Here is a 23,352-nt window from a genome sequence, read left to right on the forward strand (position 1 = left end):
CACCCAACTGGAGCAGAAGAGGTGGACGTTGAAGAGAAGACCCCAGGTGGACAAACGGAACCGGAAAGGACCAGTGAGGTCGCAGAGGTGGGTGGCGAATAGGTCACCGTCAAGAAGCTGTGTGGCCTAGGGTAAAGAACACGCGTCTGTGAGTCAGAGGATCTGGGTTCTAATCCCGGCTCTGCCACTTGTCTGCCGCGTGACCTCCGGCGAGTCACTTAATTTCTCTGTGCCTCGGTTGCCTCCTCTGTTAAAATGGCGATTAAATCCTACTCCCTCCTATTTAGACCGAGAGTCCCACGTAGGATACGGACTGTGTCCAACCCGATTACCTTCTATTTACCCCAGTATTTAGGGCAGTCCTTGGCACATAGTAGGTGCATAACAGATGGCCTCATTATAATTATCGTTATTATAAAGAAGGGAAAATAGTAAAGTCCGGGGCCAAGCCGTGAATGAATAAAGATCCTTCCCACGGCTGAAATCGCCGATGCAGGTATCAACGCCCCGTCCCACATGACACGCGTTTAAAAATATCCCTTCTGGAGAACGCCGCAGGGACAGTCATAAATGTGAATAAGCACAAAGTATCCGGGAAACGTTTGGGAAGGGGAAGGTAGAAGCGATTGGCCTGACTGACCCACCTTTCTTCCCCGAAAAGTCTTCCCGGAGGAGACTGGGGTTTTCATGGTGGGAAAAAATGTGTTTGGGGTGGTTAGGAAGGGAGTGACTAGGATTACTTAACCGGGTAAAGGAATGAGAGGGAGGAGTGTGTGCTTGTGTGCGGGTGCGTGCTTGTTCGCTCCCACGCACGCCAATGCTGGGAAAGAAACCAGAGCCGAGGGTTAGGTCCAGCAAAAAAAATAACCCGATCAGACCAGAGACTGTTTTAAGCGCTGAGGGAGATACAGGGTCATCAGGTTGTCCCACGTGAGGCTCACAGTTAATCCCCATTTTACAGATGAGGGAACTGAGGCACAGAGAAGTTAAGTAAATACGACTGACTGCCTGACAAGGATATGTACTTAAATGCCGTGGGGCTGAGGGGATTATCAAAGTGCTTTGGATAGATTGATGGAGCGTTCTATCTCCCAGCTTGATTTATTCCTGGAACCTTGTTGGACTGTTGACGTCGGCGTTGTCTGAGGACCGCTCCGATATTTATTCCAAGGGGTGGGACTAGCTGGGGAAAATCTGCTCGGTGAGAATGACACAGCTCTTTTTGATATTTCTGAACCGTGTTTCCAGTTGGCTTCGTCTCTCGTCAGCGGTTCAGCTTTCACTTTGGAGATAGCCCGCAGAAGTGAAAATCGCGATAAAACCTTGGATCGCTTTTAATACGGCCACTGACGTACATTCATTTTCTGGGATTCTCCGTCCATAGACGCCGGACTCTGATGGCCCTTACGATCGCCAGCGATGAACATAGTTACTCTCCCCGGGTCGCCTGTAAGAATGATTTTCTCAGTTTCAGCTTAGACAGACTAGAGTCCTGATTGTTAGTAGGATTGCTGGAAGATTCTCCAAGGACAGAGTGTATTTCCATCTAAATCAAACTGATTTTCTTACTGGGCCCCCCAAATAAAGCTAATTTAAAAAAAGAGAGTGCACGTATAATCAAACGGAAATGTTTGCCCTTGTGGAGCTTGTCTACCAACTTTGTAGTATTGAATTATCATCATGTTGGTATTTGTTATTTTCCATTTTCCAGATGAGGTAGCCGAGGCCCAGAGAAGTGAAGTGACCTGTCCGCAGTCACCCAGCTGACAAGTGGCAGAGCCGAGATTCGAACCCATGACCTCTGACTCCCAAGCCCGGGCTCTTTCCACTGAGCCTCGCTGCTTCTCAAGTACGCTGCTTATCCAGCGCAGTGCTCCGATCAGAGTAAGGGCTCAATTAATACCTTTGATGAAGTGATTAACTGTATCTACCCCAGTGCTCCGAATAGCGCTTGGCACAGAGTGAGTGCTCAGCAAACAGCACAATTATCCTTGCAATTCATTTTCATAAAAATCTGAACGCTATCCGCCCATATATGGGCTGACCATCAAGTGCTTAAAGGGTAGCGATCCAGGTGCAGGGGTGAAACAGAAGGAAGACGGAGTCGGGGAAATGAGGGCTTGTGGTGGGCAGGGAATGTGTCTGTTAAGTTGTCATATTCTTCCCCCCCGAGAGCTTAGTACAGTGGTCTGCACACAGTAAGCGCTCAGTAAATGTGATTGACTGGAAGGCCCCTTGGGAGAAACCTGATTTTATTAAGGCTTTGAAGGTGGGGACCGTGACGGTCCCAAGGGGGAGGGAGTTTAGGAGAGGGGCAGGAGGTGGGTGAGGTCGGCCGCGAGATAGACGAACGATGAGCAGGTTGGCTTTAGAGGAGCAAAGTGAGCACTGGATCGTACTAGGAAATCGGTGAGGTACGATAGGTGACGACAGAGCGATTGTGTGCTTTGAAGGGCTGGTTTCCCTGGGAGTGAGGAGGCGGCTTTTTCGAAGGGGGAAAACCAGTGGGATTTTTGACAGAGAAAGTTTCAGAAAACCGATCTACAAGACCAACCCTTTCCCATTATTTACGGCGCAATATGATGACTCTTCTAAACCCTATCCCGTGTAACTCCATTCTCCAGGAGCTCTGCCGGGTAACCTTGGCTTGGAACGACCCCACTCCATCAAGTAGTGGCCAACGTACACTGAGTTCGTGCCCTGAATCGAGGACTCGGGCTAATATGATTTGTCACCATGGCACATCCCATCGTGGTTCCGGTGGTTTTCGGTTGTGTTGCCGTTGAGGCTAATGATCCAAGGAAACATATTTGCTTTTGGAGAATGGACTTGGGAAGACCATTTTTCAGCTTTGAGGGAGTGGTGTGAGCGCGTTGAGGACCTTGGCGGGCAATCTGTCTCATGATTGGCTTTGGTTCAGAAAGGAGGGAGGGAGGAGACGGTGGTGTCAAGTGCCCGCTTACTTGTTCTGACGTGTATAGATCTATAATTCTATTTATTTATATTGCTGCCACTGATGCCCGATAACTTGTTTCGATGTCCGTCTCCCCCCTTCTAGACCGTAAGCCCGTTGTGGGCAGGGATTGCCTCTCTTTATTGCTGAATTGTACTTCCCAAGTGCTTAGTGGAGTGCTCTGCACACAGTAAGCTCTCAGTAAATACGATTGAATGGACGAATGAATCGAGAGGCAGAATCTGAGGAAAATGCTTCGGCCAATCTCTAGGATCTAGTTAGCGTGAGGATTTCTTCCTCCTTGCCCAACGCAAAACAGTAAGCACATAGAGCCAGCAATCTCCGCAAAGGGTGTATTGAAAATCATTTCCTTCTTGCTTATTCAGAGAACTGATTGTATTAGAGAGGTTACACATAATGGACTGAAACTTATCTGCTATGGAGACAAGTTAGACACAGAGGACTTAAAGTCCCAGGTAAGACAAGAAGCAAGTGCTGAGAAACATTGACATCTGTTTTTGAATTTAACCTACGTCAACTGGGCTGCCCGCTTTCAACCTTCTACGTATCGCGGCTCACCGACTCACTGAACCGACTGAGGAAGGCACTGTATATAACTCCAGAAAAAGAAAGACCCAGAAGTGATTCGAATTTTAAATTCCCCAAAGCTCACACTGAATAAATGACCATTCTACCGAAGAGGGGGGAGATGAAACGGAGAGCGTCATTCAAATTTTATTTCAATTTATTCTCCGAAATGATTTATTACTTGTCGGTGAAGTTATCTAACGGGTTCCCTTAGGTCGAGGAAAACCCTTTACACTGATGCTTTTCTGAATATTTGAATTCTCTGATGTTCCTGGGGGTTTCCGTCCATGTCGAGCCTCTCGGTGTAATTCTACCATTATTTAATTTTGAAAATTTTCTTGGCAGCCTCAAAATCTTCTTCGGTCATTGGGGGTTTCTTTTGGCTGCCAGGCTCCAGGAATTTCTTAATTGTGGGGATGTTGCTGATCCTTGCCTTAAAACCCTGCAACGAGAAACAATTTGAACCAACGGGATTAACTGAACCGGCCAACGGCTCGAGAGATACGTCAATCAGCCTCTCCAGCCAAGAGATGCCCCGAGCCAAGGTATCATCTAAAACCATCTCTATAACCTTATCGATCAACCAATGGTATTTATCGTGTGCTCCCTGTGGGCAGAGCACTGTACGAAGCAGTCGGGCGAGATCGTAAGCTCGTTATGGGCAGGGAAGGGATCTGCTAATTCTGTTGCGTTGTACTCTCCCAACTGCTTCGTACAGTGCTCTGCCCATGGTAAGCGCTCAATAAATACAATGGATTGATCGATTGATCGATACGACAGAGTTGACAGACACGTTCCCCGCCCAAAATGAGCTTCCAGACTAGAGGGGAACCACGACAGTCTGGTACTGATCCCTTTAGAGGACCAGTCCAACCTTTCTGAGGAAGAGTGGAGGGGGGGTTATGGTGTAGTGAAGATGTTTCGAGGTCGGTCACCGCTCGTGTTTCTGCTTTCTCACCCCAATCCCACCCGCCTTTCCCCGCCTGCCCCTTTGTAATGCAGTGGGCTCGTCTCCAGTCACAGTGGGCAGGAAATCCGTGGACCCTTGAAGCCCCAGCCCCCTACCAGCACCAATAACCCCTAGACCTCTGGACAGAGCTTCCCTGCCTACAGCTCCTCGGGATTCTGAGGCCAAGTTCAAGTGAGCTTAGAGAATAACAATAATAACTGTGGCATTTGTTCAGCGCTTATTATGTAACAGGCACCGTTCTAAGCGCTGGGGTTAATACAAGGTAATCGGGTTGGTCACTGTCCCGGTCCCCCTTAGGGCTCACAGTCCACATCCCCACTTTACAGATGAGGCTACTGAGGCACAGAGGAGTGAAGCGACTTGGCTAAGGTCACACAACAAACAAGTGGCAGAGCCGGGACTAGAATTCAGGTCCTTCTGAGTCCCGGGCCCGTGCCCTACACCCGGAGCCTGGGATCCCATTTTGACCGTCAAAGATCCCAGAATCTTATCTTGGGACGGGAAGCGGAATGGCCCGGCTTTATTTTTCTTTTCTGCAATTTTCCTTGTATTACCTGGAGCAGGGGGAACTTGGAGAGACCGCCGGGGTACAGCTCTTCTACATATAGAATGACTTCAAGCAGCTGGACATCCGCCCGGCTGAACGTGTTACCCACTAGGAAGTCCTGCCCGTGGTTCTTCAATATCTAGAAAACAGAAAAGAAAGCCCCTGCTGATGAATGATAATGAACAACTGTGCTATTTGCTAAGCACTTATTACGTGCCCAGCACCACTGTAAGTGCAGGGGAAGACATGTGCAATACGATACAGATAATAATGCTGGTATTTGTTAAGCGCTTACTATGTGCAGACACTGTTCTAAGCGCTGGGGGAGATACGGGGTCAGCAGGTGGTCCCACGTGAGGTTCACAGTTAATCCCCATTTTACAGATGAGGGAACTGAGGCCCAGAGAAGTGAAGTGACTCGCCCACAGTCACACAGCTGAAAAGTGGCAGAGCCGGGATTCGAACCCATGACCTCTGACTCCCAAGCCAGATGAGACCTTCTGCACACGGTAAGCACTCAATAAATACGATAATGAATTAGACCCAGTCCCGGCCCCACACGAGGCTCTCAGGGGAGGGAGAAAAGATACCGAATCCTCATTTTACGAGCAGGCACGTGGTGGGCCGGGATGAGACGTGGGGTGGGTCATGCTGCTATGGCTAGAAGGGTCGGCAGGCTCCCAATCGATCTTCTGCTACTGGACCCGTGGGTGACGTGCAAATACCCCATTCCCGGATCCAGGTTTACGTTTGAAGCTTGGCATAACGATCCTGATCCAAATGGGTCTAGCGATGGAATCGAGGTGTGCTGTTGGAAAGGCCCGTGTCCACTCAATAAACTCAATTAATACCAGTGTTTGACGGATTGATATTAGGTTGCCTGTCAGCCTGGGTGTCTCTTCAATCAATCACGGTATTCATTTAGCGCTTCCTGTCCGCAGAGCACCGCGAGAGAAGCAGCGTGGCTTAGTGGAAAGAGCGAGGATGTGGGTTCTAATCCCGGCTCCGCCACTTGTCTGCTGTGTGACTCTGGGCAAGTCACTTTACTTCTCTATGCCTCGATTACCTCGTCTGTAAAATGGGGATTAAAACGGTGAGCCCCACATAATAATAATGATGTCGGTATTTGTTAAGCGCTTACTGTGTGCGGAGCACTGTTCTAAGCGCTGGGGTAGATACAGGGTCATCAAGTTGTCCCACGTGAGGCTCACAGTTAATCCCCATTTTACAGATGAGGTCACTGAGGCCCAGAGAAGTGAAGTGACTCGCCCACAGTCACACAGCTGACGAGTGGCAGAGCCGGGAGTCGAACCGATGACCTCTGACTCCGAAGCCCAGGCTCTTTCCACTGAACCACGCTGTCTGATCACCTTGTATCCCCCAGCGCTCAGAACAGCGCTTTGCACATCATCAGTGCTTAACAAATGCCATCACGATTATTATTATTAAAGGCATAAGAGGGTACAATACAATAGAGTGGGTAGATACGTTCTCAGCCCGCAAGGAGTTTACAGTCTAGAGGGCGAGACCGGCATTAAAATGAATTATGGGTACGAGCATAAGTCCGTGGGGCTGAAGGTGGGGTGATAATCGAGTAAGGGGACAGAACCAAGTGCACAGGTGACACAGAAGGGAGGACTTAGTTGGGGAAGGCCTCTTCAGAGAGATGTGATTTTCGTAAGGATCCGAAGGCCAGGAGAGTGGTGGTCTGCCGTACGTGAAAGGGGAGAGAGCTCTAGGCCAGAGGAAGGCTACTGGCATAAGGGCTCGGTGGTGAGATACGATGATTCTGAGATTTAGTGAGTAAGCTGGCCTTGGAGGAGCCAACTGTGCCGGCTGGCTTGTAGTGATACTAATGATATTGATGGCATTTGTTAAGCGCTTATTATATGCCAAGAATTGTTCCTGAGCACTGGGATAGATACAAGGTTGTCAGGTTGTCCCCCGTGGGACTTACAGTCTTCATCCCCATTTTCCAGATGAGGTCCCCGAGGCCCAGAGAAGTGAAGTGACTCGCCCACAGTCACACAGCCGACGAGCGGCGGAGCCGGGATCCGAACCCATGATCTCTGACTCCCAAGCCCGGGCTCTTTCCACTGAGCCACACCGCTTCTCTACTCTCCCGAATACTTAATACAGTGCTCCGCGCACAGTAAGTGCTCAATAAATGTGAGTGATGGATGAATTGATCGATCTGCCTCAACGTACAGCCTCCCCAGAGACCAGAACCCCCAGGCAGGCTGTGGCGGCTGCCGCTCGACCGTCTGAGTTACGATCTTTCTGATCTTTCTTTTCAGTCTGCGAATCTTGGTCTTTTATGTCGTTTTAGCGCTTTACCGTCTAACCACCCCTTCGGTGTCCGTTGCCAATCTCCTCTCGCCACCTTCCGTTCTTAGACTGGGAACCCTTTGAGGGCCAGGGACCCTAAGCTCGCCCTGGGCAGGGAATGTGTCTGCTATAACGTACTCTCCCAAGCGCTCAACACAGTGCTCTGCACACAGTGAGAGCTCGGCAAATACGGTTGACTGATCCCCGCCCGCGGATTCTTTCCGAGGGTTTATCCGCCCAGGTAAAATGGTGAATAAATACTGCTGCCGTGACTTTTCCGGCATTCGCCCGACTGCTGTGTCATCTCGGGGTCGAGGTATTGTGGGGAAGGGTGGGGAGGCCTGTCAGGCGACTCCTCTTGTCAATCGGGGCCGGGACTGAAGCGGTCTCTCAGTTTACCACCGGCAACGCGAGTTGTCTCCAGGGGAGCTACCTAGTGGGTGTTGGCAGGGATTCTTTCCCTGTACCGGGCAACGCCTGGTTTCGGAGGAGCTCCCGGGCCTGCCCGGGGACGACCCTGTCCTCGACTCCCTTCTTTTCGCGCGACCCACGAAAAGAGGTCGGCGGTGAGACGGATGAGATCGAGGCACAGCGAGGAGATCGGCATTAGAGGAGCGAGGCGTGCGGGCCGGGTTGCGGTAGCAGGGTAAGCGAGGTGAGATAGAAGGGGCAAGGTGATTGACTGCTTTAAAGCAATGGGCGTGGTAGATTGCAATAATAATAATAATAATCACGGTACTTGTTAAGCAAAACACTGTTCTAAGCGCCGGGGGTGGATATAAAGTGATCAGGTTGTCCCACGTGGAGCTCACGGTCTTCATCCCCATTTTCCAGATGAGGTAACTGAGGCTCAGAGAAGTGAAGTGACTTGCCCAGAGCCACACAGCTGACAAGCAGCGGCACCCACCCGCCCAGCTTCCACCCTACCTTTTCAAAGGCAGGAAAGTACCGGTTTGTAGTTCGGTCCTTGATAACGGCAAGCTTTGCTTCTTTTTCCGCCGATGGAGATATCGAGTGCGTCATGATTAGCTCATTCAGGTCAGCCATCCCCTCCGTGTACATATCGATCCTGTAAACGACACATTCCAATTATCCTTTAGGCGGCTGGGCTTCTCCGACAGGCACAGCCGGGGGGGGGTTTTAAGGACGGCAGGGACGTCCGCTTCATCGTTCGCTTCGGGTCCGATTTATGAGGTGCCGGCTCAGGCGGGGTCGTCTCTTCACCTCGTGGAGCCCTCGACCAATTATTATTTTTCTAGAGCAATCCCGAGCAGCTCCGCCTTTCATCTCTCAACCAAAATAGCTGTTTTTCTCCGCAGTCCTTCCTCGAGAATAGCATTGCTTCCACCTGCTGGATGTCTCGGACGTGGAATTCGGAAGCAGCCGTGGCCTAGTGGAAGGAGCCCGGGCTTGGGAGTCAGGAATGCTGGGTTCTAATCCCCGCCCCATCACCTGTCTGCCGTGTGACCTTAGGCAAGTCGCTTAACTTTTCTGTGCCTCAGTTCTCTCCCCTGTAAAATGCTGATTAAATCCCCCTCCCTCTCCCTTATTTATGGTATTTACTGAGCGCTTACTATGTGCAGAGCACTGTACCAAGCGCTTGGAATGGACAAATCGGTAACAGATAGAGACAGTCCCTGCCCTCTGACGGGCTCACGGTCTAATCGGGGGAGACGGAGAGACAAGAACAACGGCAATAAACAGAATCGAGGGGATGAACATCTCATTAAAACAATAGCAAATAAATGGAATCAAGGCGATGTATATTTCATTAACAAATAAATAGGGTAATGAAAATATATACAGTTGAGACTTAGAGGGGACGGGGATTGTGTCCCAACCTGATTAACTGGTATCTACCCCAGCGCTTGGAACAGAGCTCGACACGTAGCGAGCCCTTAACGAATACCATAAAAAAATTACTTAAGGCTCGGTTCACGTGAATGCAAGCGGACATTCCCAAGATTTCCCTTCAGGTTTTCAAACAGTTCCAGTCTCCACATCCACCCCAAACCTAAGTCTTCCTTCAATAATAATAACCGTCGCATTTGTTCAGCACTTACGGTGTGCCGGGCACCGCAGCGAATACAAGGCAATCGGGTTGGACACGGTCCCCGTCCCACATGGGGCTCACAGGCTCAAACCCCGTTTTCCAAATGAGTAACTGAGGTACAGAGAAGGGAAGTGACTTACCCAGGGTCACTCGGCAGACAGGTGGCAGAGTGGGGATTAGAACCCACAAGCTTCCCGGTCCCATGCTCCGTGTACCACACCATGCCGCTTCTCTTCAATTACCACCACCCTCACTGTTGACCTTGACAGATCTTCTGACTAGTTCAATCGATTAGAATCCTCCTCTAAGCATCATCTTTGGAGCTCCTTGAGCGCAGAGACTGTGCGTACCTACTCTACCGTAGTCTCCCGGGTACTCAGCACAGTGCTCCGTGCTCGGGAAGGACCCAGTGAATACCGCCGATCGATTGACTGATCAGGATTTAGGCTCAGACGAGTGAGCAGGCCCAGGCTGGTGGGAATCTTTCCAGGAGAGCCCTGGCATGCAGCCCGGAAAGCGGCGGGTGGGAGAGGGGGACCGTAGAGAGGAAATCTCGTGATTCCGTCTGCTGCTCTCTTAACATCCGGCTCTGACTGCTCCTTGCTTACACTGAATCCTCAACCCGCTGGACTGTGAGCTTTTTGGAGTCAGGGAACGTAATGATCAACGGCAGCGTAGGAAACAGGGTGGCCTAGTGGAAGGATCCCAAGCCTGGGCGTCAGAGGACCTGGGTTCTAATCCCGGCTCCGCCACCTAGCAGCCGTGGGATCTTGGGCGAATCACTTCAATTCTCTGTGCTTCAGTTCCCTCATCTGTAAAATGGGTATTGAATCCTCCTCCTTTCTACTTAGACCGTGAGCCCCATGTGGGACAGGGACTGTGTCCATCCTGATCATCACCCTGGGTGTTTAGTACCGTGCCGGGCCTATAGGAAGAGCTTAACCAGTACCATCTCTCTCTCTAGACTGTAAGCTCCTTGAGGACGGGGACCGGGCCTACCGATTCTGTGCTACTGTACCCTCCTAGGTGCTTAACACAGTGCTCCGCGCACCGGAAGAGCTCAGTAAATACCGCTGATGGATCGACTCGTCAGGAGTTAGGCTCGGGTCAGCTTTGCTTACTTTAAGGGTGACCGCAAAGTTGTCCATCCTCTTGCCCAAGCCAATTCCAGTAGTGATTGATTGACAGCTCAGAGCCAGTCGTGGTCCTGATGGATTCTCCCTGGAAACGTGGCAGCCGATCTGGCCCGGCCAATGACGGTACAACCGTACGTGGGGTTTTATTTGTGATTTATGTCATTTTAGCGTTTTATTCTTTCACTGCTCCTATGAGTCTGCTACACTTCCCCCTCACCACCTTGTTTACTTAGATTACAAGCCCCTTGAAAGCCAGGGACCATGTCAGATTTTCAACTGGGTATTCTTTCTCAGAGCCTAGTAGAATGCCCTGTATCACCATCATCATCATCAGTGGTATTGATTGAATGCCTACCGTATGCAGAACACTGTACTAAGCGCTTGGAAGGATATGATACTTGACAGGAGACACGTTCTCGCCCACAGTGAGCTTACCCAGGAAGTCCTTAATAAGTATTATTACTATTACTATATGCGGTAGGTAACATAAACATAATTTTATAGTAATGAAATGGTTGAGAAAGTAGTGACAAGCCTGGGGCTTAGAACTCACGAGCAACATACCTCAGCTAATTGGTATTCAGGGATCAGGTGAGAGGTTTTTTTTCCTCTTTTAACCCATTTTTTTTTAATGGTATCCGTTAAATGCTTACTATGGGTCAGACACTCTTTTAAGCGCTGGGGTAGGTGCAAGTTAACTGCTGGGCCCAATTCCCGTCCCACACGAGTCTAAGCAGGAGAGAGAGCAGGTATTTCATCCCCATTTTACAGTCGAGGAAACTGAGGCACAGAGAAGTTAAATGACTTGCCAGAGGTCACTCAGCAAGCAACTGGCAGAGCCAGGGAGAGGACCCAGGCGCTCTGACTCCCAGGCCCGTGCTCTTTCCACTAGGCCAGGCCGCTTCCCCGGCAAATAGCAAGTGCTTAATAGGTACCGTCGCCCCCTCTCTATTTTGCCGAACCGAGATATTAGATGACTATTTTCCTGAATTGCATAATTTGCTATTTTGAGGTTTATCTCTGTTAATCATCACCGCAGACCCGAGTCCCCCTGACCAACAGTCAAAGAGACGTAGTGATTCGTAACACAGCAACAACAAAAAAACCCACCACATTTGGAAGAAATGGGAAATACCGAAAAGATACCGTACAAGGTTCTCTCCTTCAGGTCCTTCCCATACAAGTTGTATTTTGTGGAGATGTAGTTGAGAATGGCTCTGGACTGGACCAGCTTCATCCCATCAATTTCAACCATCGGTACTTGTTGGAATAGCAGAGTTCCATCTATGGAAGTAGGGGGGGAAAAAAGGATCTTAACTTCCACCCAAGCTCCTCTGTCAGGTTCAGAGGCCTGAAATGCTCCCGAGGGGTGTCAGTGCTGTTCCCGCTGCCCATTCTGAGGCGGAGGTTGGGGGGGACGAAGGAAGAACCTGCCGGTCGTCCAGAGGAGGTATGTGGACTGGTGGAAGTTCATTCATTCAATAGTATTTATTGAGAGCTTACTATGTGTAGAGCACTGTACTAAGCGCTTGGAATGGACAATTCGCAACAGAGACCATCCCTGCCCAATGACGGGCTCACGGTCTAATCGGGGGAGACGGACGGACAGAAACGAGACAACACCATCACGATAAATGGAATCAAGGGGATGGACCCCTTATTAACAAAATAAATAGGGTGGTGAAAATATATACAAACGAGCCCAGTGCTGAGGGGAGGGGAAGGGGGGTAGGGGGAGGGAGCAGAGGGCGGAGGGGGAGCAGAGAGGGAGCAGAGGGAAAAGGGGCAGCTCAGTCCGGGAAGGCCTCTCGGAGGAGGTGAGCTCTCAGTAGGGCTTTGAAGAGGGGGAGAGAGTCAGTTTGGCGGAGGTGAGGAGGGAGGGCGTTCCGGGACCGCGGGAGGACGCGGTCCGGAGGTCGACGGCGGGATTAGGTGCGAGCGGGGCACGGTGAGGAGGTGGACGGGTGACTCCCTCGGAACAGTAGGGGATTATCCCCAGCCTTGAGATGCCACGTCCTGGCTCTCCGGTGGTCATGGTCTATGGATGACTGAGGAGCAGTGCGGCCTAGTGGATAGAGCACGGGCCTGGGAGTCAAAAGGACCTGGGCCCTAATCCCGGCTCTGCCACTTGAGAAGCAGAGAGTAGCTTCTATAGAGTAGCAGCGTGGCTCAGTGGCAAGAGCCCGGGCTCGGGAGTCAGAGGTCATGGATTCGAATTCCGGCTCTGCCACATCAGCTGTGTGACTGTGGGCAAGTCACTTCACTTCTCTGTGCCTCAGTTCCCTCATCTGCAAAATGAGGATTAAGACTGTGAGCCTCACGTGGGGCAATCTGATTATCCTGTCTCTCCCCCAGCGCTTAGAACAGTGCTCTGCACCTAGTAAGCGCTTAACAAATACCAACATTATTATTGTCTGCGGTGTGACTTTGGGCAAGTCACTTCACTTCTCTGGGCCTCAGCTACCTTATCTGTAAAAGGGGAATTAAGACCGTGAACCCCATGTGGGACGGGGACTGGGTCTGACCTGATTACCTTGTATCTACCCCAGTGCTTAGACTAGTGTTTGGCACAGAGTAAGCGCTTAACAAATACCATAATTATTATTATTATTTATTATTATTACTAGACCCGCCAGGTTCTCTCAGATGTATGACCCTCTGTCATCCTTGACCCTCTCCTTTTCTTAAATCTGGAATCTTTTTCCAGCCACCCAAGGAGAACCAGGGGACGAGAGGGACCGAGTTAAATGTTCTCTCCTTCCTTATTAGCGAAGCACAGTCCTTTCTTTCCCTGAACCTTCGGGGCTGTTACAGAACGGTCCAGGGGCAGGGAAGAGCTGCAGTTGGAGGGGGGCTTCCGGAGGGTACGGGGGAAGCTCTGAAAGCTGAGAGCCCTGGGAGTATGTCTGGTTTTCCTCAACATTAAGTGGCTCTGGGTGCCACGAGAAAGAGATAAAAAACGTGTGAGGCAGCGAGTTCAGGCTGGTGGAGGGAGCGAGTTTGGATCGGTGGAAGGTGCAAGTTCGAGTTGGTGGAGGAAGCCGGAACCCACAGGTGGAGAGAGCCGGCTCATTTATCCTCTTTCACTGTTGGCCCCCCTAGCCTTTCTGTGATAGATCGCGGGCCGGACTTGTTGGGCATTCAGTCCTACCTTTCTGCATGCTTTCCAAGTCTTCGAACTTTTCGATAAATTTTTCTTCAAACTGCAAGGAGCAGAAAATGAAGGACTTTCTGGTTATTTCTGAAGTCGGAAACTGAAGTCTGCCACCCTGCAGATTTCCCAGGGCACAGTCGTCTAGAAAAATCCTTCCCAACCCACCGAGAGTTTCTGTTTTGAGTGTCTGAGGGTATTTGGGCAGGTTGCTTTTGTTTCCTCCCGTGCCCCCAGTCTTAAAAACCATTAGACACTTTTGGCCCAGCTTCCCAGCTTTGTTTACTTTTAGGGTGACCGCAAAGTTGTCCATCCTCTTGCCCAAGCCAATTCCAGGATTGACCGTGGCATCGTTGCCAAGCGGCTTAAAGGAGATCCAATTGGGTTTCAGTATTTTCCTTCCCACACGCCCCCAGGCCCGGGAGGGGTCTCATAATTGTTACCTGACAGACTAGGTGAAGAATGATCGACATATAGCTGAGAGAGAGAACTTACTGGAAAAGGAGAGTTTCTCATGGGTAACTGACTGGGAACTTGGCAAACAGAGAACGGGTTAGGCTCAGTACTATACTTAAATTGCAGGAATATAATCATCGAGGGGGTGACAGTTTCAATTTCTACATTATTTCCAGAATTATGAAGGGAGCTGAATTAGAGTTGAGCTCAAAGGGCCTACCATTGCGTCGAGGAAAAGATTCCACACGGAAACGCAATCGAAACGGAGATCTACCGGGTATCTCGGCTGAACGTGCCTACCAACTCTGTTCTAGCGTACTCTCCCAAGTGCTCAGTACAGCGCTCTCCACACGGGAAGCACTCAATAAATACGACTGATGGATTGACTGGTAGGGGCCTATGGTGACTGTAGCTCAGGGTCTGAAGAATGCCAGCCACCGTCCTCACAGAGTGAGGGCAGCTCGGGGAAGGGAGCGTTTGAGGGAGAATGATTCCCCGGGGAATCTACATCCATCTCCCGTTCGGGCTGCGAGCAACCGGGAAGGAGCCTCCTCCTAATATTGGAAAGGCCACTGTCAGTGGGATGGCAGGAGTCGTCCAATATTCTCAGACATTTAGCCACCGGGGACCACAGGCAGGTTGGACGTTCAAGTACCTAGTAGTGATAGGGTCCTAGAGCTGGGGTGCCTCGACCTTACCAAATAATAATAATTATGGTGTTTGTCGAATCCTTACTTTGTTCCAGGCTAAGCGCTGGAATAGACACAAACAAATCGGGTTGGACGCAGTCCCTGTCCCCCCTGGGGCTCACAGTCTCAATCCCCATTTTACAGATGAGGTAACTGAGGCCCAGAGAAGTGAAGCGACTTACCCAGGGTCACAGAGCAGATAAACGGCAGAGTAAGGGTTAGAACCGGTTAGAAGACCGGTGCTCCATCCATCGGGCAACGCTGTTTCCCAGTTCATTTTTATTAACGTCTGTCTCTCCTCTAGACCGTGGGCTGGTTGTGGGCAGGGAATGCGTCTACGAACTCTGTTACACTGAACTCTCCCAAGTGCTTAGGACAGTGCTCTGCATACAGTAAGCACTCAGTAAATACGACTGATTGATTGACTGATTGACTGAGTGGCCTATGGACACTCGACTATCCCCGGACACTGCACTACTGAATCCTGGCTCTGCTGCTGTCTCCATCAATCAGTGATGTTTATCGAGCACTTATTGAGCAGAGCACGGTATTAGGAGCTTGGAGAGTACAGGACAACAGAGTTGGTAAGTTAGCTCCCAGGCGTGGCTCAGGGGAAAGAGCCCGGGCTGGGGAGTCGGAGGTCATGGGTTCTAATCCCGGCTCTGCCACTTGTCAGCTGTGTGACTGTGGGCAAGTCGCTTCACTTCTCTGGGCCTCAGTGACCGCCTCTGTAAAATGGGGATGAAGACTGTGAGCCCCACGTGAGACAACCTGATTACCCCGTATCTCCCCCAGCGCTTAGAACAGTGCTCTGCACATAGTAAGGGCTTAACAGATACCAACATTATCATTATTATTGTGAGCATTTACTCCACCCGGGATTTGAACAACACATCCAACATTGCGATTCCATCCGTTTTCATCACAGGTTGGAACGCCGTCAATCTGCTCTCTTTGCTCCCTCCGTTGAGAGGCTCAATGTGCCATTCGCAAAAAAAGTTCCCTATTAATTATTCGGCAATCTAGCCAAGGAGGGTATGTGTGCTTCAGATAATTAGGTAACCAGGCACTCCTGAGAAATACAATAACTTGGCTTCCTGAAGAAAAATCTGGCAGAGAGAGCCAGTATCCTCCCTCGATGGGGGAGGGGATCATTAGGGATAAATTGCTCCGTCAAGTCCCCTGACCAAATTGTGCAAATGGAGAGTCCATCATCCAGCCCCCTGTTCCCTAATCCTTCTGAGGCAGGAGGACTCTATCAAGTGGGAACAGGGCTGAGATTCTGTGAGATCCTTCTCGACTTATGCTCCGTAGTCGCCCCCGAAAGGGAGTGGGAGATCCCTGACGATGGACCATCGGCTGCGCTGCCCGAAGAGTGGGGCCATTTCAGACAACGTGGCGGCCCCGGACAAACGGACGGAAGCCGAGCACCCACCTCCACCCCGGCAGCCGCCAGCAGCCACCGGATGGTTTCCATCCTGCCTCGCCCGTTGAAGTAGTGAAGCTTGGGTTTCGCAGCCATGACGGTGCCCTGGTCCCGTTTCCCAGCAGCCCGTCAACTGAGCACCGAGCAGGAGGACGAAAAGCCAACTTTCCTAAGCGAAGAACGAGAGGGGAAGAGTTGAGTAGGTAAGACAATCAGAAGGAAATTCGTATTTGCCCGGATAAAGAGTCCCTGGCACAGAATACAAATAAGTTTTCTCAAGGACCGAAACGGGGGAGGCCGTAAGGAAACGTGGACTTTGATGCCTTTCGTAATCCTGCGGTAAATTGGTGTTAAAGGCTGCTAACTGTGAACGGGGTAAACGTGACCAGTTGCTTTACTGAATTGATGGTTCACATTGGATTACAGGTTCTGAGGTGAAAGCGCCCGAGGCCAACTGTCAACTGGGATAAAGCAGAAAGATAAACAGGTTTTATATTGACTTATTACATTATTATCACCGCATGCTTTGCTTTCCTTGGATGCGGCCAGCGGGGACGCAGGCAATCCTGTCAGGAGTCATGTCCAAAATGTCAATTTCCATCACCCGGGACGGACACCTCCCCGGGAGAGGTAGGACGGCTGAGGAGTTTCGCAGAGCAGCCTCATAGAAGGTACAGTGCCTGGCACATAGTAGGCACTTAACAAACACCACAATTATTATTATCATTATGGAGGGAGAGGCACGAGAAGCAGCATAGTCTAGTGGACAGAGTACGGGCCTGGGAGTCAGAAGGACCAGGGTTCTAATCCCGGCTCTGCCCATTGCTTGCTGTGTGACCTGGGGCAAGTCACTTAACTTCCCCGTGCCTCAGATTCCCTGACTGGAAAATGGGGATACCTATTCTCCCTCCTACTTAGACTGTGAACCCCATGTGGGACAGGGACTGTGTATGACCTACGTAATTTGTGCCTACCCTAGTGCTTGGAACAGTGTTCGGCACATAGTAAGCGCTTCACAGATACCATTTCAAAAATAGGCACATAGAGAAAACCCTCTGGGAAAAAAAAGACTGGGAGAAAAAAAGGAAGGGGAAGGAAAAGATTGGGATGGAAAAGGAGGAAATATGGAAGGAAAAAGATTAAGGCAGAAAAAAGCCAAAGGAAAACAAAAGGGGGGAAAGAAGGAACAGAAAAGCAGAGGCAGAAATGAAAATGGGAACTCACAAAGGGGAAAAAAAGAAACCGATAAAATATACATGAATAGAACAAGGACAAGAATGAGTGACACCAGTTAAAATGGAAGGAGGAAAGGAAGAGAAAGGAGAAACATGTCAAAGGCAGGAGGAGTGGCACAAGAAATAGGAAAGAACTGAATGGTTTGAGAGACAATGTTTCCCCTGATGATTGAGAGTGGACAGTTGGGAGGGATGGGAAATTGAGTAGGAGGATGGGGAACAGTGGGTGGGAAAGAGGTCCGAGGGGTGGGTGGACACAGGAGGAAAGATGATTGGCCAATATCAAAGACGAACGCTCATATCAGGGAATTAGCAGAAAGCAGAGATGCTGAAACTGGAGATACTGGGGGATTTGGTGGGTATGTGTCCACCTTTATATGGGAATCGAGCGGTTAAAAATCCCAAGCCCTTGGCAAACTCCTCGAATATTCATTCCTTATGGGCAGGGTTGGTGTCTACCAACTCTACTGTACTGTGCTCCCTCAAGAGTTTAGTATGTTGCCCTGCACCCAGTAAGGGTTCAATAAATATCACTGATTGATCGATCGATTGATTCATGAAAGGGGCCTGCCTCTATACACTGGAGTTGAGATCACTTCTCTCCCGTCTTCATTCCTCCTATAAAGACCAACTAAACCAAATCTAAAATAACAACCAAACGGCTAAAAACTCCCTTCGCCGCTTTGCTCTCTAATGGGCTTCTTTATCTTTCTCAAGGCCAAACTTCTCATTGGCCCCTCGCTACGAGATGGCGTGCATTTCCTCCTGTGATTACGTAGAGAATGAGACCGAACCCCTTAGCTTGGGGGGGGGGGTCCTCTCCCCTGCAGAGATCCTGGCTTAAGAATAATGGTACTTAAGTTCTTACTCCGTGCCAAACGCTGTTCTAAGCACTGGGGTAGCTTCCCTTCACTGCTTAACTTGATTGTTTCCCAGTCCTCTGAAATAGAAGGGTTTTTGCTTAGTTTACAGGGTCCTCATAGGAAACAGCATAACCGAGTAGAAAGAGCAGAGGCCTGGGAGTCAGAAGGACCTGGGTTCTAATCTCCCCCCTGGCTCCGCCACTTGTCTGCTGTGTGACCTTGGGCAAGTCACTGCGCTTTTCTGTGCCTCAGTTACCTCATCTGTAAAAGGGGAATTAAGATCGTGGTCCCCACGTGGGACGTGGACTGGGTCCAAAATGATTAGCTTGTATCTGCCCCAGTGGTTAGTGCAACTGAAATACGGTTAAATGCCGCGCCTGGAGTGTGGGCACTTAATAAATAACATTTTTAAAAAAGCCCATTACAAATTCAAGTTCTCTGTGAATCAGTCGATCAATTTAGCGCTTATGTGTGCAGAGCACTGTACTAAGCCCTTGGGAGAGTACAATAAAGTAGGTAGAGAGGTTCCCTCCACCCAAGGAATTTACCTCCCACTTAACTAAAGATCTGACATCCTTCTCTGGGTGAGAGTCTGAAGGGATGAGAAGGAAATAAGGAGAATTTAATTGAAGATATAGCTGCAGGAGTTACCTGGATAACACTATAGAATAATAATAATTATGGTATTTGTTAAGCGCTTGCTATATACCAAGCACTGTTCTAAGCGCTAGGGTAGATCCAAGGTCATCAGGTTGTCCCAGCTGGGGCTCACAATCTAAACCCCCCTTTTACAGATGAGGTAACTGAGGCAGGGAGAAGTTAAGTGGCTTGCCCAAGGTCAAACAGAAGACAAGAGGCAGAGCCGGGATTAGAACCCACGTCCTCTGACTCCCAAACCCGGGCTCTTTCCACTAAGCCACGCTGCTTCTCTACATCAGATTCATCTATTTCTCCAGGAATCTGGCGTAAATAGAAACAATAGGATCTGTACATGACAGCCCTATGTACAACCACAACAACAACTGTAATAAAAATAGTACTAGAATGATAATTTTGGAATCGTTAAGCACTCACTATGTGCCAAGGACTGTGCTAAACTCGGGGGTAGATATAACAATAATAATTATGGTATTTGTTAAGCACTTACTATGTGCAGAGCGCTGTTCGAAGCGCTGGGATAGAGACAGGATAATCAGATTGCCCCACGTGGAGCTCACATTTTTTAATCCCCATGTTTGCAGATGAGGAAACTGAGGCAGAGAGAAGTTAAGTGACTTGTCCAAGGTCACACAGCAGACAAGTAGAGGAGCCGGGATTAGAACCCACGACCCCCGACTGCCAAGCCCAGGCTCTTTCCACTGAGCCACGCTGCTTCTCCAGATATGAGACCAGCAGATCGGACACAACCCCTGCCCGCCATGGGGCTGACAGACTAAAGGCCTAGGAGAAGCAGCATGAAAAGAACACTGTGCTGGGAGTCAGAGGACCCGGGTTCTAAACCCTGCTCGGCCACTTGCCTGCTGTGAGACCTTGGGCAAGTCATAACTTCTCTGTACTTTAGTTTCCTCATTTAACTGACTGTTCTCCCTCCCTCTTCGACGGTGAGCCCCACACAGGACAGGCACTGTGTCCAACAGAGAAGCAGCGTGGCTCAGTGGAAAGAGACCGGGCTTGGGAGTCAGAGGTCATGGGTTCGAATTCCGGCTCTGCCACTTGTCAGCTGTATGACTGTGGGCAAGTCACTTCACTTCTCTGGGCCTCAGTTCCCTCATCTGGAAAATGGGGATTAAGACTGTGAGCCTCACGTGGGCCAACCTGATGACCCTGTATCTATCCTAGCGCTTAGAACAGTGCTCTGCACATAGTAAGCGCTTAACAAATACCAACATTGTTATCATTATTATTATTATCCTATATCTATACCCATTCTTATCCCCCATGTTCAAATACCACAGTTATAATTATTAACAAATAGGGAGAACAAGCTAAATTAATCCCAAGAGACTGATAGTAGACAGGGAGTTCTTCCTTTTTGTACAATATTCTGTTCTAGTACAACGCATTTATTTCAGGGCCATCTCCTTAATGTGATTTTAATAGCAGTTGCATAATCTGAAAATACGTCCAGCGTGTCAAACAATTTTTGGAATCAATATCTGTTGCTTCCCGGCATTGGACAAGGTCAAAGTGTTCAGGCTTTCATAGTGCACCCAGATATCCCGCAGTAACAGGTTTATCCAGTTTGGGGAAATTTCACCAAAATCCAAAGAATGCCCTTAGGCCACCCGATTTTCCCACAGTCCCTTAGATCAAGTTCAGAGGCAGGGATGGACTCTAGCTGCAATGAAAGAGCCCGGGCTTGGGAGTCAGAGGTCATGGGTTCGAATCCCGGCTCTGCCACTTAGCTGTGTGACTGTGGGCAAGCTACTTAACTTCTCTGTGCCTCAGTTACCTCATCTGTAAAATGGGGATGAAGACGGTGAGCCTTACGTGGGACAACCCGATTACCCTGTATCTCCCCCAGCGCTTAGAACAGTGCTCTGCACATAGTAAGTGCTTAACAAATACTAATGTTATTAGTATGTCGAAAGGAGACTAAACCCTGGAAGCAGTGCTTTGACCAGTTTTCAAGCATAAACAATTGACTTTCAGGGTCAGCTCTAGCTGTGAGGTTATGAGTGTGTGGAGAAAAATACTCGATAATGATGGGAGTGGAGCTGGGAGCTGGCAACTCTTAAACAGCTGTTTAGTGGGGACAGGGAAAGGGCAGCTATTAAAAACCTCCCATACTCCACTCCTTTTTCCCTATCCTAGGGCCTGGCTTTCCTGTATCTCTCCCTTTAAGGGGTTAATGATCATTTAAGTGCTTACTATGTGCCAAGCACTGTACGAAGCCCTGGAATAGATACCACTAGGAAATCAGGTCAGGCTCACAATAGAAAGAGGGCGAACAGGTATTCCGTTCCCACTTAGCAGACGAAGAGAGTGAGGTCCTGTGATTTGTTTGAGTCCACACAGTAGGCAAGTGTCAGAGCTGGGGTTTGAATCCAGATCCTCTGATTCCAAGGCCCACGGTTTTGAGTATTTATCCCATTAACAGAGCGGCAGAAAACGAGCCCTCCCCTTTCTGGAGAGGCCACACTCTGAGAGAGGAAATGCCCATCTCTGAGGGTCAGATCTCCGTACACTCTCCCTGTTCCCGGATTCAGCATTTCCCGCTCTTTAAATAGCTCTCACTCCTTTTGCCAGTCACTGAATTACTGGGCTTCTTGTTCTCGCAAACCCCTTTCCACAAGAGAAGAGATACTTTCTCTTGCTTTCTTTTCCAGCTCCCAGAAGCCATTATTCTCCCTTCTCTGAAAAATCAGTGTTCTGCTGATTCTTTCCCGTGGGATGAGATACGCGGGGCCTACGTCTCCTTCAGAATCGAATCTTCCCAACTTGTGGCCATCGTATGCCTGCTTCTGGACTCATCAGTCCCAAGCATTTCTGCTCATTTGTAACTTAAAAGAAAAATGCACTCTGTTCCTATCCCTCGAGACTACTCTTTTCCGACTGTATCATGTGTCGGGCTCGATCCTAGTAAGAAAATGATAGCCAACAACTTGCCGACACTTAAGACAAAGAATCAGAAGTACATTCGTTCAACCAAATCCCCTGTTTTTTCACAGGAGAGGATGGAAGGAAGCAAAATCAGAAGTATGGGAAGGCAGAAAGGCCTGCTTGCCCCCGTCCTGTGGCAGATACAGGATTAGGGAGCTGCAGGAAAAGGGGATTGTGTGAATGTAAATCTCCAACTCTGCTTTAAGCCTCCATACGTAGTTGGCTTCCACTTGCCTCCGGGCTACAGTGGTACTGAATTATCTTTTCTTGAACACTAGCCCTTTCTCCCGGGAGAACCGGCCCAGTTTAAATTTTCTGTTGCTACAAATTTGTGGCCGGATTAGATATGAAGCCCATCCACCAATCTCGCTGCCCTTGTGAGATTTTGTGCTGAGAAAGCCATGCCGATGGAATGCGTGTCAGTCCTTCCTGTGTTTCACTTGATGTGGTGCCACTTTTGTGAAGTGGTGTGAAGCAAAGCTCAAGTAGCCAATAACGCTTTGGTACCCCACAAGCACCCTTCAAAATAGGGAGGGATTTCATACCTCCTGGGTTGATTTTTTTTCCAAACACAATTGGTCAGGAAACTTAAAGCGCTCTTTTCTCCCAAATATGTATCATGCTTTAATTCCCCCATTTCTAACTTTGCCGTCTATGTGCTTTTTCTTTTTCACACGAAGCCATAATCAGACCGCCCTTTGAGAGCAATCAAAGAGCCAAACAAAAAACGCCTCAAAGAACAATAGAAATGCCATCTTTCCCGTGCTCGGTTAAACCACTTTTCAAGGAGAAAATTCACTGAGGATTTAAAAGGTTTGGTACTCACCTGTTTCACCTCCTGCTTCAAGTTCAGCTCAGTTCTTTAAGGGACAGAGTGGCCTTTTAAAAGATATTTGTGAAGTATGCAGCCCCTCCCACTGAAGGGGCGTGTTCTGTGGTGCTATGGTTGGTTCTGACTTGTTCTGTGCTCTGCTCAGTTTCCACCCGGGGTCAGGAAGGCCGCCGAGGCGGAAAAAGCAAACAAAGCAAAAAGCCAAACGATTCATTTTTCCCAACTTTTTCTCAGCAAACTTGAACATTGGAGTTCCAATTTCAGGGTATGTGATACCCGGGCAAAGCAAATGGCTGTCTGTTAAGTATTAACCTGTTCCTGACGAGTCAGAGCTAGATTGAATATTTAACTGGGGGATTTGGCTCTGGATGGTCTTAGGACTTTTGACCAATCACATCAGCGGGAGGAGACTCTGTTGGGGGGGATTTTCCCCATTCCTTCAAACGTTTTCAAGCCCCCTCCGTACTGTTCTGAATCAACCGATAATGCATTCATTAACGGTCCTCGTGGGCAGGGATCACT

The 23,352-nt window shown here is 49.4% G+C and overlaps 1 protein-coding gene across 1 annotated transcript; it reads right to left on the reverse strand.

Moving 5' to 3' along the window:
* Window positions 1-3,670: 3,670 nt before the first annotated feature.
* On the reverse strand, window positions 3,671-22,911 carry LOC100084704 (glutathione S-transferase A2-like). The gene is made up of 7 exons (XM_001514924.5): window positions 22,825-22,911; window positions 16,307-16,466; window positions 13,727-13,778; window positions 11,727-11,859; window positions 8,314-8,455; window positions 5,066-5,197; window positions 3,671-3,983 (listed from the first exon to the last, which is right to left on the reverse strand). The coding sequence occupies exons 2-7, from the start codon at window positions 16,391-16,393 to the stop codon at window positions 3,858-3,860; spliced, it is 672 nt and encodes a 223-aa protein (XP_001514974.2). The 5' UTR covers window positions 16,394-16,466; window positions 22,825-22,911; the 3' UTR covers window positions 3,671-3,857.
* Between the last annotated feature and the right edge of the window lie 441 nt (window positions 22,912-23,352).

This window comes from Ornithorhynchus anatinus, chromosome X1 (genome assembly GCF_004115215.2).
Source record: "Ornithorhynchus anatinus isolate Pmale09 chromosome X1, mOrnAna1.pri.v4, whole genome shotgun sequence".
Lineage (NCBI taxonomy): Eukaryota > Metazoa > Chordata > Mammalia > Monotremata > Ornithorhynchidae > Ornithorhynchus > Ornithorhynchus anatinus.